The sequence below is a fragment of the Nannobrachium achirus genome, assembly GCF_963921795.1.
Source record: "Nannobrachium achirus genome assembly, chromosome: 21".
Taxonomy (NCBI): domain Eukaryota; kingdom Metazoa; phylum Chordata; class Actinopteri; order Myctophiformes; family Myctophidae; genus Nannobrachium; species Nannobrachium achirus.
In genome coordinates, this window is record NC_137828.1 from 5,616,572 (window position 1) to 5,633,966 (window position 17,395).

General features: G+C 42.4%; 1 protein-coding gene across 1 annotated transcript; it reads left to right on the forward strand.

Moving 5' to 3' along the window:
* Window positions 1–1,215: 1,215 nt before the first annotated feature.
* LOC308307228 (protein disulfide-isomerase TMX3-like) lies at window positions 1,216–17,133 on the forward strand (the record flags this gene model as incomplete). Its single annotated transcript, XM_080752401.1, has 5 exons — window positions 1,216–1,286; window positions 2,249–2,378; window positions 8,699–8,767; window positions 15,269–15,382; window positions 16,957–17,133. Coding segments are annotated over 5 exons (561 nt in total), but the record flags the coding sequence as incomplete, so codon positions are not given.
* Between the last annotated feature and the right edge of the window lie 262 nt (window positions 17,134–17,395).

Sequence of the window (17,395 nt, forward strand, 5' to 3'; positions counted from 1 at the left end):
AATGATTATAGTACATTTACCCTTGTTGATTCTGAATGGGGACCAAAATGCATTTTGGTCAGAATCAGTGGGGGTAAATTTAATCTTAATTTAGCCAGATTGATTCTGACCCAAATGCATTTGGGTCCCCATCCAGGGCCTTATTTTGGGTCCCGATCTAGGGCCATGCATTTGGGTCCCCATCCCCATCTTAGGAATGCGAAAAAGTCATTTTGGGGGTGAACTACTCCTTTGATTGTTATGAGTTCAGTTGTTGCATTAGATATTAGAGCTTTTAAATTGTATCATTTGTATTCTATAATGTAATTTATTAGTAAACCTAAGTTTATGATCCTCATCTACTGCGTTTGTCTGAGTTCCTGCACTTGGGTCCTACAACAACACCAGTTCCTGCATTCTATGATCCTATAGTTTACTGAGACGCTACGCTGTCTCTCTGCATTCTATGATCCTATAGTTTACTGAGACGCTACGCTGTCTCTCTGCATTCTATGATCCTATAGTTTACTGAGACGCTACGCTGTCTCTCTGCATTCTATGATCCTATAGTTTACTGAGACGCTACGCTGTCTCTCTGCATTCTATGATCCTATAGTTTACTGAGACGCTACGCTGTCTCTCTGCATTCTACGATCCTATAGTTTACTGAGACACTACACTGTCTCTCTGCATTCTATGATCCTATAGTTTACTGAGACGCTACGCTGTCTCTCTGCATTCTATGATCCTATAGTTTACTGAGACCCTACGCTGTCTCTCTGCATTCTATATATTTTACTGAGACGCTACGCTGTCTTTCTGCATTCTATGATCCTATAGTTTACTTAGACGCTACGCTGTCTCTCTGCATTCTATGATCCTATAGTTTACTGAAACATCAGGCTCTCATAGACGTTACTATACAGTAAAATAATACAAAGAATAAATATGCTTTAAGTAGCATGTGAGGGGTCAAACTAGGTGTTTTTCGGGATTCTGAATCCAATGCAAGCATTCGTTTTGCACGAAAAACATTCCTTGGGCTAAAAACGGTCCCCATAAAGTTTTAAAGATTTTAAAGATTAAAGATTTAGTGATGAGTCATCACTGTTCACAGTTTTGTCAGGGCCGTTTTTCAGAAATGACTATTTCTCTACTGTTGATGTATTGATGTGTTACCTTGCTTAATGGAAGTCGCTCTGGATTAAGAGCGTCTGCTAAATGCCTGAATGTTAAATTGTCTTCCACAGAGACTTCCAGTTTGGCCACATGGACGGAAACGACTACATCAACGGTCTCATTATGGGGTGAGTGTGTCTTTACTAGCCTTACTGGAAACTCTGGATACACCTTATCAGAACCTTATCAGAACCTTATCAGAACCTTATCAGACCTTACCTTATCAGAACCTTATCATACCTTAACTTATCACAGCGTTTCTCAAATGGGGGTACGTGTATCCCTAGGGCGGGGGTCAGCAACCCGCGGCTCTTTAGCGTCGCCCTAGTGTCTCCCTGGAGCTTTTTCAAAAATGTATGAAAATGGAAAAAAGATGGGAGGAAAAACATAGTTTTTTGTTTTAACGAATTTTTTTTATCGTCACTGTCGGGCAGAAACCTTGTATCTCCAAGTTTCAAATTTGCATGTTTTTTTGTTTTTCTTTTTTCTTTTTTTTTTTGCAAAGTAAAGCCCTGCTTCATCAAGACTGACACACAAAAGTAGTGGTATATGTAGTTATATATCGTTGTTTTGGAGTCACTTCCTGTGAGTTACGATGTGATCTTTGATATTGTGTTGCTCATTTTGTTCCCATCCAACAGTGAGGCGCGCTTCGAGGATAATACTAGCGAGTTTAAGCTAGATGGTTTTCAATACGGCAATGCCAGGCGGACTACGGCTGCTATGACGTAATCGCCGTAGCGGTCAAAATGGTTAAGCAAAGCCTCGGCGGTGACGGGTTCCCACCCCTTTCACTGAACGCTTTGGTTCCCATGGCGACGCGTACACGCAGCAGACGGAGTAGGCGCTACGTGGGAAGGGACCTTCTGCCGTAGTAGAGGCGGCCGCGGCGACGGCAGGTTTATCTATCGAGCGCGGATCATTTCCGATTACCGTTGTCACTGCCGTTGCCGTAGCGAGCTTAAACTCGCTAATGTGTTGCTAAATGCCTTGATGTCAAAAGAGGTTACAAACTGTGTGTGTGTGTGTGTGTGTGTGTGTGTGTGTGTGTGTGTGTGTGTGTGTGTGTGTGTGTGTGTGTGTGTCTCAGTGAGGTGACGGTTCCATCCGTGGTGATCCTCAACACGTCCAACGAGCAGTACTTCCTCCCCGACGGCCCCACGGAAACCCTGGAGCAGCTGGTCCACTTCATCACCAGCGTTCTGAACGGATCCGCACAGGTCCTGATCCGTGTTCCACTCCTTACTTTACTACTCTCTCTGTCTCTGTTCTGCTCTGCACAGGTCCTGATCCATGCTCCACTCCTTACTATACTACTCTTTCTCTCTCTCTCTCTGTCTGTCTGTTCTGAACGGATCTGCACAGGTCCTGATCATGTTCCTCTCCATACTTTACTACTACTCTCTCTCTCTCTCTCTCTCTCTCTCTCTCTCTCTCTCTCTCTCTCACTCTCTCATAGTTTTATTCATTTATTTGCACAATAAAATCGGTACATAAGGTAACAATTCAATTATTAACACTTATGTTGCTATCAATTAAATCTCTTTGAAGGTCCAAGTTGCCATGGTCTCCATAGACTTCCATGTAATTCATAGTGCATGGATCATGCACGCCGATGCCTAATCATGCACGCTGTTCACAGTTTTCAAACAAAAAAAATCCGCTTGGAAATCCATTCAGGCATTCATGAGATAGCATCCATTATGTTTTAGATAGATAGATAGATAGATAGATAGATAGATAGATAGATAGATAGATACCTTTATTATCCCAAGGGAGAAATTCAGTTGTCCAGTAGTAGCACAGCAGTATACAGTTATTTACAAAGTTACAGAGACGTAAGAAAAGATAGATAAGAGAGAAAAAACAAAAACAAAGACAAGAGCAGTACAGTACCAATAAAGAGAAGGTGCATCAATAGAGGGGGGCGAATAATATATAAGTATATATACATGAAGTGTCTTGCAAAAGAGACCATAGCAGTCAATGCTAGTTAGTGCAAACAAGTATCTCACTGTCATTGTTAAACAAAGCAAAAATACTCAGAAACTACCAACACAACCTAATAGTGCAATGTCAAAAATCAGTGCGTAAAAAGAAGAAACTAGGAAGCGTGTCACCGCAACAAACATGACTGCCATGTTTGAAAGATGGGGTTGGTATGGGGGTTAAACATGCAATTTTGTGATCGCGACCATGCCTACTACATTTTTTGAGGTCCAAAAAAATATTTTTGAAATGTTTATTTATTTTTTCTTCAAAAACTACCCAAACTCTGGAAACTCGGGGTTGGCACCAGACAGGTTAACTCATTGAATGCCCTTTTCAAGATGGCCGCAAAGTACCAGGATGCCACGTTCCTAAATTTCTAGTGCACGGATCAATCTTTAGTGCACGGATCGTGCACGCCCATGCCTAGATCATGCACCATATGTGTAGTACTTTTTAACAGCTTTCAAACAAAAAAATCCGCTTGGAAATCCGTTCAGGCATTCATGAGATACAAGCCTTCAAAGTCAGACAAAACAAACATTTTGGCATTTTGGAAGATGTGTTTGTTATGGGGCTAAACATGCAATTTCGCGATTGCGATCATGCCTAATACATTTTAGGCATTTTTAGATTTTTTTTTTTTATAACATTTTCTTTTTGAAAAAAAAAAAATGGCTGCCAACTCGGGAAACTCGGGCTGTGGCAGCCTGGGACTACTGTAATAACTCGGGAAACTCGGGCCTTGGCAATCAATGAGCTAAGACACATAAATACGTGCGGGTGATCTACAAGCTGACAACACGTCGATGTTCAGTAGATCAGCTATTTGAAGTGTCTTTTGTTGAGATTCTGAAATCTTAACTCCCCCGAGTCCCCATCTTTAAACCAATCCAGTGACTTTGATTGGTGCAGGGCTGAGCATGGATCAGATTGTAAATACCATCATGTATCTATTTCACTGCAGATTAGGTTATCACCCCCCTAACCCTTAAATTCAACAAATTATTTTAACTAGTCCTTACCCGTTCAAAGATATGAGCTCTGAAATGATGTGCAGTGTGTGGGTTATGGGATGTGCACTGTGCACACAGTATATGAGGGATGGAAAGTAACTTTAACTGGTGCTTGCATGATAATATGTAGGAGCATCAATGTAAGAAATACCCGTTTCGTTTAATGGCTACAGAGATACTGTGTACCGATCTGCATGATTTTTGGACAAAATCTGTAACAGGGCCAGACAACAGACCCGCCCGCCCGCCCGCGTGCCCGCCCACACACACACACACACACACACATACACACACACACACACACACACACACACACACACACACACACACACACACACACACACACACACACACACACACACACACACACACACACAGAGCTGGTTAAACATTTTGCCTCATGCTAGATGCAGAATAGATGTGCCTCATGCTAGATGCAGAATAGATAGTAGATACACCATAAAAATGCTAATATACAGCATATGATTTGTGAAAGTGAAAAACGGGCTTCACAGTTATGTCAGGTGTGTTCATATGCTAATGGTGATGCGATTTCAGATCAATTGCTCCAGCCACTGAGGAGAAACGCTGTTTCAGACAGACACTCAGACACTCACTCAGACAGTCACTCAGACATTCGCAAAATTATAGTATAGATAGACTAAAATGTTGTTTTATTTGATGGCCTTCCTGCCCTGGCGTTTGGCCTTTGTACCATCAAAGAAAGGACAACACAGGACATCATTTTATAAAATAACAAAATTCCAGGCCTGGCTGTAAGTATTTTTTTTCAGTCTCGCTCAAACGTGGAGATTTGTGCGCGTGTTGTTTTAACGTTATTACCTCTCCCTCTATTTCCCAGTAGATAATCTGCTGTAATTCTGTGTGTATTTTAAGTCGTTCCCGCGGGATTGCATGACACGCTACTGTATGTCACCACCGTACACTAATCTTCCTGTAGCCGACATCTGGATCATAAAAACACAACATTTCCTGTCCAACATTTACAATAACGTTGTCCAGTCATCCAACACAGGCATGTGCACACATAGACATCAAAGGGGGCTTGAGCCCCTGCCCTTTTATCCGTCTGTAAAAAGTGCCCTCTCCAGACCATGAATTCAGTTTTTACTATGGTGAAAGAAACGCAAATGCCCCCTCTTTCCATGCCATACCTGAAGGCAGCATTCAAGAGAATTGCCTTGTCCAAACTCTCCTGAACTTGAATGCAGCGTCGTATGTTGAAAGAATTGCCCTCTCTGTGTAGAAATCCATGTTGTTACGCCACATCTCCAGTATTGACTTTAACTCATTGCATGCCAGGCCCGATAGTCCCGAGATTATTTCAATGTCTTTCCCTGCCAGGCCCGATAGTCCCGAGAATTTCCGCCATTTTGAAAAAAAAAAAATATTTTTTTTCAAAAACATTTTTTTTCAATTTTTTTTTCTGACCCCAAAAAATGTAGTAGGCATGATAGAAATCGCGAAATTGCATGTTTAACCCCCATAGCAACCCCATCTATCAAACATGGCAGCCATCTTTGTTTACATTTTAGGAAAACATAATGGCTTCTATCTCATGAATGCCTGAACGGATTTCCATTCGGATTTTTTTGTTTGAAAGCTGTGAGCAATGTGGACACACGTGGTGCATTATCTAGGCATGGGTGTGCATGATCCGTGCAATATGAATTACATGGAAGTCTATGGAGACCAGAGGCACCGTAGAGTACGAAGGTATGTTAAAATGGCGGGGAATGTGTTAATATGCTTAATTTAGTGTGATGTCAAGCATTGGAAATAGACGACCTCCAAGCTCACAACGCGTCGCGCTGCGACGCGTTGTGAGCTTGGAGGTCGGCTATTTTCAATATTTTCACCCAAAGGCCCTTTTTAGAAATGTCAGCCCCTGCCTCTCTAACATTCTCTGCACGTCCCTGGTCCAACCTTTACAGTAAGGTCGTCACGTCAATCTGGGTGACGTCAGTCACCCAGATATATGAAACCATAATCCCTCCTCCATCGCCTGCCCTTTTCCCAGAAGGCACTGGGCTATTTTTGAACGTTGGCAAAACAGACCAGGCCAACCAAACAGCAGTGGTGTAGTAACTAACTACATTTACTTAAAGGAGGACTTTTCCACTTTTCAACCTATCTTCATATAATAGGTCCTCACTAATGTTCATAATAAAATGGCACAACTTTTTTCTACTCGGTCCAAGTCTCTTAGGAGAGCTGTGGGAAGTTCGTCTTGTGACATCATCATTTTCCCCCCCAAAAAATGATATGAAGATAGGTTGAAAAGTGGTGAAGTACTCCTTTAAGTACTTAAGTACAATGATGTGGTATTTCCAGTAATTTGACTTCTACTCCACTGCATCTCGGATCCAAATATTGTACTTTTACTCCACTACATTTATTTGAAAACTTTAATTACTAGTTACTTTGCAGATATAAATTATAATATTATAAAACATACATTAACCACTTTAGCCCTATTTTATACCTTAAAGGAGTAGTTCACCCCCAAAATGACTTTTCTTTCTATTGATTACTCATGCCATGGAGACTTGAATTCATGTGTGTTTTTTTTAGTTGTTGTCGTATTCCAAAGACAATAATTTGATTACAATAAATGTACCTCCATTGATTCCGGATGGGGACCCGAATGCATTTGGGTCCCCATCTGGAATCAATGGGGATAAATTTACTATAATCATTCTTTTTTTTGTCTTGGGAATGTGACAAATCCAAAAAGGTATTATTGAACTCAAGTCTCCATGTTGTGAGTAATCAATAAAAAAAAAAAAAAAAAAAAAAACATTTTGGGGGTGAACTACTCCTTTAATTGGCTATTTGAAAATAGCAGATCTACAAGCTCACAATGTGTAGCATCGCAATATCTTGTGAGATTGTAGATCTGCTATTTTTGAACATTTTGTACTTTTACTTATTTGATTCTTTAAGTATACATTTTGATGTACTTTTACTCAAGTATACATTTTGAATTCCAGACTTTACTTGTAACAGAGTATTTCTATACTGCAGTATTGATACTTTTACTTAAGTAAAATATTTGAGTACTTTTCCCAGAAGGCACTGGGCTATTTTTGAACGTTGGCAAAACAAAGCAGGCCAACGGAACCAAACAGAGACAGAGCCATGCCAGTTCCTTCCAGCTCAGATGATGCCAGGCATCGCTTGATGCCAGCCTGTTGGCCGATGCCAGCCTGCTGGCCTCACCCAGGACGCGGTGCCCGTTGCCAGCCTGTTGGCCTGGAACCATTTTATCTATTATTGTATGCTTTAACTATTGAAAAATAGCAGATCTCACAGCGTCTTCTAGGGATGGCTTTCACACAGTGCAAATGTGTGCCAAGAATAATCTTTGTTTCATATTAAGCCAATTACCAAAGTTGGTCCTTTTGTTTAGAACTCAATACTTCCGTAAAATAATGTCAAGTCAAGAGTCACTATAACTTCTATTCATACATACAAACAATCTAACTACCTCTAACTACAGGGATCAGGGGTCTTAAGGTTGTATTCTAAACTACAATGAAAGAAAATATCAAAATAATTCTCATTGTGATATTATCCATCACTTTTATCTTAACGACCCATTCAGTGCCCAGAACGTGTTTACACATTTTGGACGCTAGGTGGCGTTCTTGGCTATTCTAGGCAATCTTTGACTATTCTATTTCATCAAATGTATTTTCACACGGAGGGACGTCAACCGATGACATCATGACACAACCATAAGCATAGTTTTTTTTTTTTTTTTTTTTTTTTTAAGAAAAAGAAAAAAAAAACACTTCCCACGTCTGTCTCGGAGCATGTTGCAGTTAGAAGGGTTAGGTTTCCTCACAGACGATTGCGCGCACACACAAGGACCTTTTTCGCATCCTACAAGAGTTGTGTGTGTGCACGTGCACGGGTGAATACTCTGCGATTTGTCAAGGGTAGGGAAAAAAAAACTATGTGTAAGCACATCGAGACACAGATGAAACAAGCAGCAGAAAGTGGTGGAATTGGCTAAGGAAGCACGCAGGACTGGTGGAAGACCTCATAGACATAGAAAGGTAGACGCCTCCTTCGGCTAGGGGGCGTATGCATTTAGCAACTAAGGGAATCTTCATCACTTCCGTCTTCATTGCTTCCGCGAGCGTCACACATAGGGAAGTTGACAGGCCTATCAGAGGCAGGTGGGGGCGGGTCTTCACGTACGCAGCCTGTGAGAACAGCTGAGCCGCGCAACATCGGAACTGGCTCTGTTGAATTGAATTGTGGTCCTTGGATAAGTCCCGGAAAAGTCGTGCTGTGATTGGCCAGTAGACACTTTGACTGACAGCGATCCCTTAGTTTTTCCAGGAAGTCCGGACAAGAACTTTTGCACATCGCTCCAATTAACTGCAAAGGCGAACGAGGCATCTAGCTATTTATATCTGTGGTGTTCACAGCTGAGCTTTATGGAAGACCTGGAAGATCCTCCTCATTTCTCCTTCTCTCTCCTCCTCTATCGCCCCCCGCAGGCCTACGGAGGCGACGGCGTCATCCAGAGGGTGAAGAGGGTGGCCTTTGATGCCCGGTCTACTATCATGGTAGGTTGATCTGTGATGTACCATCATGGTAGGTTGATATGTAGTGCTAGGTCTACCATCATGTTAAGTTGATCTTTACCCATTGGAGACCATGTGTGTGCCATCTGTGTACCATTTTGACATTGGTGTGGCATTAGTCTGGGGCCTTATGGGGATAAAATGGTAATTTCATGCAAATCAGTTTAAAAGCGTCAAATTTTGCACAGATGTAGCTCAGGGCATGCTCTAATGATTCTGCTGCTAGGGCCACAAAAAAAACATTCCTTGGGCTAAAAACGGCCCCACATAACTGTGAAAAGTGATCATCACTAAACCATTGTTTTGTGGGGCCGTTTTTTAGCCCAATAAAAGTTATTTTAAGCAAAACAAATGCTTGCAATGGATTCAGCATCATGACAAACCCCTAGTTAGACCCCTCACATCCTACTTAAAGCAGTTTTTTTTCCTGGGTATTTTCCTCCTGTATAGAAAGTTGATGGGAGCCCAACTTGATTTGGCCGCTGTGGCGAGTCGTGGTGCAGTGGTGATTCAATGTTTGGGGGGTCGCGAACGACGCTCGACACCTACTATACAGGTCTATTGATATGCAAATAGGCTAGTTTCTTTGTTAAACGGTGTGAACTTCGGTGGGTGCGAGACCCCGGCTCAAAAAAGATATGGGTCGTCGGGGGCGCGCGACCCAAGACCACTGCAACACTGGTGGCGACCCTGAAGATTCCCGACTCGGACGCCCTAGCTAAATCATTAGAGCATGCCCTGGGCTACATCTGTGCAAAACGTGGTGCTTTTAGACTGATTTGCACGAAATGACCATTTTATCCCCCTAAGGACCCAGACTATCTTTCTAAATCTACCGTCTTTGGTTGAGTCCAGCATGCAGGAAGTGAACACAGAGACGCTGGCGGTCCAAGCACTGCTTTTGTTGCTTTTTTGCCTGTTTCACACACACACACACACACACACACACACACACACACACACACACACACACACACACACACACACACACACACACACACACACACACACACACCCCTTGGGTGATTGTGCTTTGAGCGTTGAAGAGAATAACATGCATGATTCAGGCCTCTGCGTGCTCCACAGCGCAACGCAGCGTTGTCCTTTTGACCTGCAGTTTGTCTTGGGAGCAACATTTGAGAATACAGTATACAGTATGTCGGGTGGAAAACCTCTTATGTCCAAAACTGTTACTTTCTGGATGGTAGTAGCAGCGGCGGCACAGCAGTTAAGGTTAAGGGGAACACACACCGGACGCAGAAGCGGCGCGTCAAAACATACGGCCCCATTATTTTCAATGAACTAACTCGCCTGCCGCGCCGATACGCCACCGTTCTATTCTTCCAGCGTTGCCGTGCGGTGAACATGTTCTCCCATGGTTCTCCCCACCGGGGGAAATGGATGTGCTGTGTGGCAGCGCGCCGCATCCAGTTGGGGTTACCGCGCTGCACTTCACGTGCGTCGATCGATACCGCATCCAGTGTGTGCTCCCCTTTAGAGGCTGTGGAGAGAGGGCTGTTGTTGATGTGAATGAGAGGGAGGAACAGGAATGTAAACAGGCCTGTGTTGTAATGACATCTACAGCTATAGAGTTGTTCTGCAACCAGGCATAAATTTAGAGCATTGTTCACTTGTGTGCCAACTAGATGGTTCCTCCCTAACTCTGAGATGCACCATCATGGGTGTAGCTTAGATTACAGTCTCAGTCCAGGCCTACGACAACAAGCAACTCAATCCATTGTTTTACATTTTAGATTAACCCATTTAGGGCCTAGAATTATTGAATGCTTTAACCAGTGAAAAATAGCAGATATACAAGCTCACAGCGCGGCACTGAGTAGATCTGCTATTTTTGAAAAAGTCGTGAAAGTGTGTGCAAATCTTTGAATATATGTATTTTTTAAAGTGAACGTTTGTAACTCAAATTTTGCTTCTGGGTGGTCCCTGGAACTAGATATTTTGGCCAAATGGCCAAATAAATATCATTTTGGGGGTCCTTCACATGAAAAGGTTTGAGAACCACTGACACAGTAGTCTCTCAAGAACTGACCAACTGAGCTCCAGTTAAGTGAAAAGGACCTTTTCTTTGACGATGGCTGGCCAGATTGCTGACATAGAAACATAGGGTTTTTCAAAAAATCTTAGAAGGATTCAAAAGGCACTTATAGAATCAGGTCAAAATTCTAATTTTCACGATTTTTCAAAAATAGCAGATCTACAAGCTCGCAGCCGCGCTGTGAGCTTGTATATCTGCTATTTTTTTCAATAGTTAAAGCATAAAACAATGATACGCAATAATGTGTTGGATGCCTCGATGTTCTTATACAGAGTCCACGATGATGCACGGATCGTGCAGGACGCGTATGCAAAAATGAGTTAAAACCTCCACTAGGGTTAGGGAACATAATGTTGCTCTGGCTGGGCAGAAACCTTTTATGTCTGTGTTTTAAACGCTTTGTGTTTTCCTTAAGTTAACATCCTATCGATCATACTAGAGCCAGGGTTCCCACGGTCATGAAATTCCTGGAAATAATTTGAAATTATAAAAAAAAAAATTCCAGCACTGGAAAAGTTTTGGAATTGATCAAGGCTCCTGGAAGGTCCTGGGAAAAGTAGCTATGCATTTGTCTTTGGTTATTGATTTTGTTAAATATTAGAGGCAGACATTGGCGCTCACAACGCCTCGCAACGCGAGGCGTTGTGAGCATGCAGATCGGCTATTTTCACAATAAAACCGCGTTATACAAAATTCCTCAACTCTCTTCAAATATGATTATTTCGGGGGTCACTGCCTGAAAAGGTCGAGAACCACTGGCATACACTACCTGTCTTTGGACATTGCGCATAGGAATAAGCGACTCGTTATTGAGCTGAATTATTGTTATATAGTCCTGGATATCGGGTTAAATATTCTGGAAAAGATTTGGAAAAGTTTTGGAAATAAATTGGTAAAGATGTGTGGGAACACTGTAGAGCGTCACACAAAGCAGCAACAGTAGCAGATCAGCAAGCTATGCGCTTTGAGCTTGTAGATCTGCTACTTTTGATATTTTGGAGTAACACGTTTTGGACTTATGAAGTTTCTATTCAAGATACGATTTATAACAAACGGAGCTCTAAAAGCGATGATAATGGTGGCACAAGTAAGAGCAGGAAGATGTGTTCTCAGAGTTCCAACTGAAAAATGAATTAATACAGCTCGTTATTGGACGGTGCTCGAGGGAGCATAAAATGCCAGCCCAGCCCCTGCCTCTCAAACATTCTCTGCACGTCCCTGGTCTTCTCCTCCCACTCTTCTAACCTCGACAACATGTGGGTTTTGTGGGAGAAGTGTTTTTAGGAATGTAAACAAACAGTGCAGTGTTGAAATGGTAACTGTGCTGTTATGCTGTGTAAAGCACTCTGTTTTTTGTATCCCATTATTTTCACCCAGTGCCAATCGCCTAAGCCAGGGGTCTTCAATGTTTTCAGGCCAAGGACCCCTTAGTTGAGAGAGAGATGAAGCAGGGGACCCCCACAACCTTTTCAGAGATTCCATATAGTTTCATCGTTTGACAGCACAATCATCAGTTTATTTTGGATTCTTGTCAATGTGTGTTTTCAGATATTTAACCACTTGAACCGTCAATACTTAATAAACCTTTCACTCTGTACTTAGTCTGCTCTTCTTCCTCTCTACACCAAACCTCTTTGCCGAAAATAGCTGATCTACAAGGCCACAACGCCTCGCAGCACGAGGCGTTGGGAGAAGGGCCAACCCCCCTAGGGTCCTGGACCCCCTGTTAACACATGGGTGACTAACAGGTCATTTTGGGATTGCAAAGTGCAATAACTCTCCCCGTGAAGGTCTCAGAAATTTCCCCTTCCATGACTTTTCCTAAATACTCAAGATATATGTTCTCGTTTTTTTTCCCCCTTCTGAAACATTTCCTAAGTATGAAATAATATTCATTTATACCACTCTGACTGCATTTATAGGTCAAATTGACCAGGTAAATTCTTTAATTTTTTTGCCCAGGAGAGCAACACCTCCTCCCTGCTGCCAGCGGGGGTTCTATTGTCAATAGAACAACAGACAATAGAACCCCCGCTGGCAGCAGGGGAGGAGGGTGTTGCTCTCCTGGGCAAAAAGGGAGAGAATTTACCTGTCAATTTGACCTATAAATGCAGTCAGAGTGGTAGTTTTTTATTTTCAGTCACCCAAGTGTTAAAGACCCATGGCCTAAGCTGTAATCCTGGGCTCTGCTCTCCCTCTGCCAACCTAGGTAGAGCCGTTATTCCAACCAGTTCCTTTCCCCTCCATAACAAGGACCATTTTTTTAGCCACAGAACCACCATTTGGTGAGATTTAACCTCTGAGAACCAAAACATAGAAGATTTTGTCCACATTTCCATGCTCCAACAGTAGTGGTCCTTGATATGAAAAAAGGTTGAAAACTACTGCTAAATGCTTACAGTGTAAATTGTGGAGAGCAACGATACTATTCTGGAGGTACAGTTTACAGTTTAGGCATTTAGCAGACGCTTTTAATCCAAAGCGACTTACAAAGAACGATACTATTCTGGAGGTACCGTATCCAAGAATGTCCCTTGGTGCCCTGCCCTGACGTTGGCCCTCCCGCTGGGGAGAAGAGGCACAATAAAAGACCTGTAATTGAAGAACAAACCACATCACAGAACATTCAGAACGGGTACACATTATAGTGTATCATTATTTTATGCTTTAACTATTGAAACATAGCAGATATACAAGCTCACAGCGCGGCACCGAGTGCCGCGCTGCGAGCTTGTAGATCTGCTATTTTTGAAAAAAAAAAATGTTTCTATGTCAGCAATCTGGTTTAGCCATCGTCAAAGAAAGGGTCCTTTTCACTCAACTGGAGCTCAGTTAGTCTGTTCTTGAGAGACTACTATGTCAGTGGTTCTCAAACCTTTTCATGTGAAGGACCCCCAAGATGACATGTATTTGGCCACGGACCCCCATCTCAAAATAGGAGCAAAATTTGAGTTACAAATGTTCACTTTGAAAATACATATATTCAAAGATTTGCACACATTTTCACAACTTTTTCAAAAATAGCCACGCTGTGAGCTTGTATATCTGCTATTTTTCAATAGCTAAAGTATAAAATAATGAAGGCCCCTCCACCTTGGGCCCTAGTAACTCAGTCCCACTCCCCCCCCCCCCCCCCCCCCCCTTTGTGACGCCCCTGCGTCCCACTGGGGAAGAGGCACAACAAAAGACGTATAATTGAAGAACATGAAAACAAACCACATAACAGAACATGGTGAAAAACAGGAGGAGGAGGAGTGGATTCTCTGTGGTCTCCTCTCTGTCTCTCTGTGGGAGGAAGAGCTGTCTGTTTGACCAGACGGTGTGATGGGAATGGAACATACAAACCAGGGCTCAGGGACGTGCTGGCCATTGGGAAAAGCAGGGACAACTCCCCAACGGCCGGTTCATTCCCGGGCCGGTCCAGGCTGGGCGGCCAACAAAGTAATTTGTCACTGTCGGGCAGAAACCTCGTATCTCCAAGTTTCAAATTTGTACTTCTTTTTTTTTTTTTTTTTCGCAAAGCAAAGCCCTGCTTCATCATATACAAGGCCGTCGCACAAAAGTAGTGAAAACAGCTGATCTACAAGCACACAACGCCTCGTAGATCAGCTGTTTTCATTTTTAAAATGGTTTTGGACATACGAGGTTTCCACCCAACAACGACGAAATATAACTCATGTAATTGGCCCACTGGCTTGTCACTTGTCATGATCTGAAATGGCAAATCTTTGAGTAGCAGCAGCGCTATAGAGAGAGATCTCTCTCTATAGCGTGCAATGAGGGCCTCTACAACTCTTTTTCCCGGGCTGAATCAGGGGCCCAGCACGTCCCTGCCAGGGCTGCATCTCCATTCCATTCTGTTGTTGATTGTTTCCCCTTTTGGTTTTTATTTCCCAGTGTTAATTTTTTCAGCAAATTTTGATTTAGTCTTAGTCTTTTGAATAACACACCATTTAGTCTTAGTCCTGTCTTAGTCTTCTGAAATTGTTTTAGTCTAGTCTAGTCTTAGTCAACTAAATATCAAAACATTTTAGTCTTAGTCTTAGTCTTTTGGGATTAGTCTCAGACTTTTAGTCTTTCTCTTTTAGGATACGTTTTTTAGCCTAATATAACCACATAACTCTGAATAAGTCATTGTCTTCTACTGCCTGTCACTTGTTCAAAATAAACCATACATAAAAGATGTATTTGGCTTTAATTTCATTGCAGTTACATACCAATATCAATTTTTGCAGCCATTAGTCTTAGACTTAGATTTAGTCTTAGTCTTAGTCTTTTGAATAACACAAATAACAGTCTTAGTCTTAGTCTTTTGAAACTGTTTTAGTCTAGTCTAGTCTTATCGACAAAATATAAAAATCTTGTAGTCTTTTAGTCTTAGTCTTAGTCGACAAAATTAACACTGTTGTTTCCCCCCTCCTCTACAGTCGGTGTTCCGCAGCTCTCCGGTGCTGGGCTGCTTCCTGTTCGGTCTGCCGCTGGGCGTCATCAGCCTCATGTGCTACGGGATCTGCACCGCCGAGACCGACGACGGATCAGAGGTAGGGACGATAACAATTCACCCTTTTAGTCAGGGAAAATTAGCAGAATAACTCTCAAATCTGGGAATAAATTCCTTACCAAACAATTTCTTCACCAATGTGTTCGTAAAGGTGTGTAGTAACATATCTAACAAAGATTGAAATTCAACATCCCTAGCAAAATGTACTTTAAGGGAAAGAATCACTCCCAAAAATATGCTTTAAGTGGGGTGTGAGGGGTCTAACTAGGTGTTTTTAATTACTCTGAATCCATTGCAAGCATTTGTTTTGCACGAAAAACATTCTTTGGGCTAAAAACAGACCCAAAAGAACTATGGTTTAGTGATGAGTCATCACTTTTCACAAGGTGTATGGGGTCCATTTTTGGGCCAAAGAATGTTTTTCGTGCAAAACAAATGCTTGCAATGGATTCAGAATAATTAAAAACACCTAGTTAGACCCCTCACACCCCACTTAAAGCAGATTTATGGGAGCGATTTTTTCCCTTATAGTACAGAGTATAGTAAGTGAATGAGACCCAGAATTACACTAGCTGTCAAACATTTTGCTAGGGATGTTGAATTTCAATCTTTGTTAGATATGTTACTGGACACCTTTACGAACACATTGGTGAAGAAATTGTTTGGTAAGGAATTTATTCCCAGGGTTTTATTAAAATTCCCTGACTATTTGTCAGCCTTCTGATTGGTCCCTGAATGACCAAACAGCAGGCTCTTTCTGCCTTGTCCCGCCCTGGTTCCGCCTTTTTAATGTTGAATTTGCTAAAACAGTTTTTGGAGAAATAAAAACATTTAAAAACATGCCCAGTCACTATGCTGCACCTGCGAGGCTCCTTTTTACTGAAACCAAGTTTAAATGAGAATTGAACACACAGAATAACAAGAAGAAGCAACTGAATTTCAATGTTAGTGGATGGAGAGAAAGGACTTTTGTCCCACCAAGACACAGGAACCAATGGGTGAGAAGAGGGGTGGGACAACGGGCGGGACTTGACAAAGGGTGAATTCATCTAAGATCGGTGTATTGCTGTTAAGAAATTAGTCGATTAATTTAACTCTCTTCCTGACAGATTTGTTTATTTATTTACCTCCCCCTGCCAGGTTTTCCATTACCTTGAAACATTTTAGAATAAAAAAACTCGCAGCTCACAGCGCGCTGCAAGCTTGTATATCTGCTATTTTTTTATATTTTTATATATGCTATATTTTAGATTGCAATTAGAGAAAAGAAAAGATGAGTGTTAAAATGTTTTCATTTACTGCTTTCTATTGTTTTAGCGATTTTAGTATTTTGATTTCAGTGGGTGGGGGCATGCGTACAAGTGGCTAAATATGTCTTTTTAGACACAATAAGCCAGCAATGTCTTTGTTACTATATACACCAGCCCCCATAAGTCACATCTGCCCATGAAAGATTGTGGTGCATCTTGGGAATGGGCTTATTGTGTCTAAAAATACATATTTAGCCACGTCCAACCTGGGGGCATGCATGCAAATCAAAACCGTTAAAATCACTAAAAAAAAATGAATGAATCTTCTTTTCTCTAATTCCCCTTGTTGCATCTCTGCTCGCAGGACATGGAGCTGATGAAGAGGGAGGGGCTCACCGACGAAGAGGAGGAGGAGGACGAGGAGGAAGAGGAGGGGGGCGTGGCCCTGGAGGGGGGCGGGGCCAAGGAGGACTGGGGGGAGGGGGGAGGGGAGGAGCCAGCGGGGGAGGAAAAGGCTCCCGGGGAGAAGAAGACGGATTAACGTCGGGGGAGGATGGATGTTATTAGACCTGTAGAATAGTAGTCAAAACAAAATCCAGTGATATGAAACTCAAAGACATATCAACCTCTTTTATTTGCTTCCTTTTTTTGTTTTGTTTTTTCATCTTTGCTCATCCTCCTGCTCCCCCCCCCCTTCTCCCTTCTCCCCCTTCACCCTAGTCTCGCGTAGCCAGACAACTATTCCACAATCTCCGAATGCTATAGAGTCTGGAACGGCAGCTCCCGAACGGCGAGTATCGGAA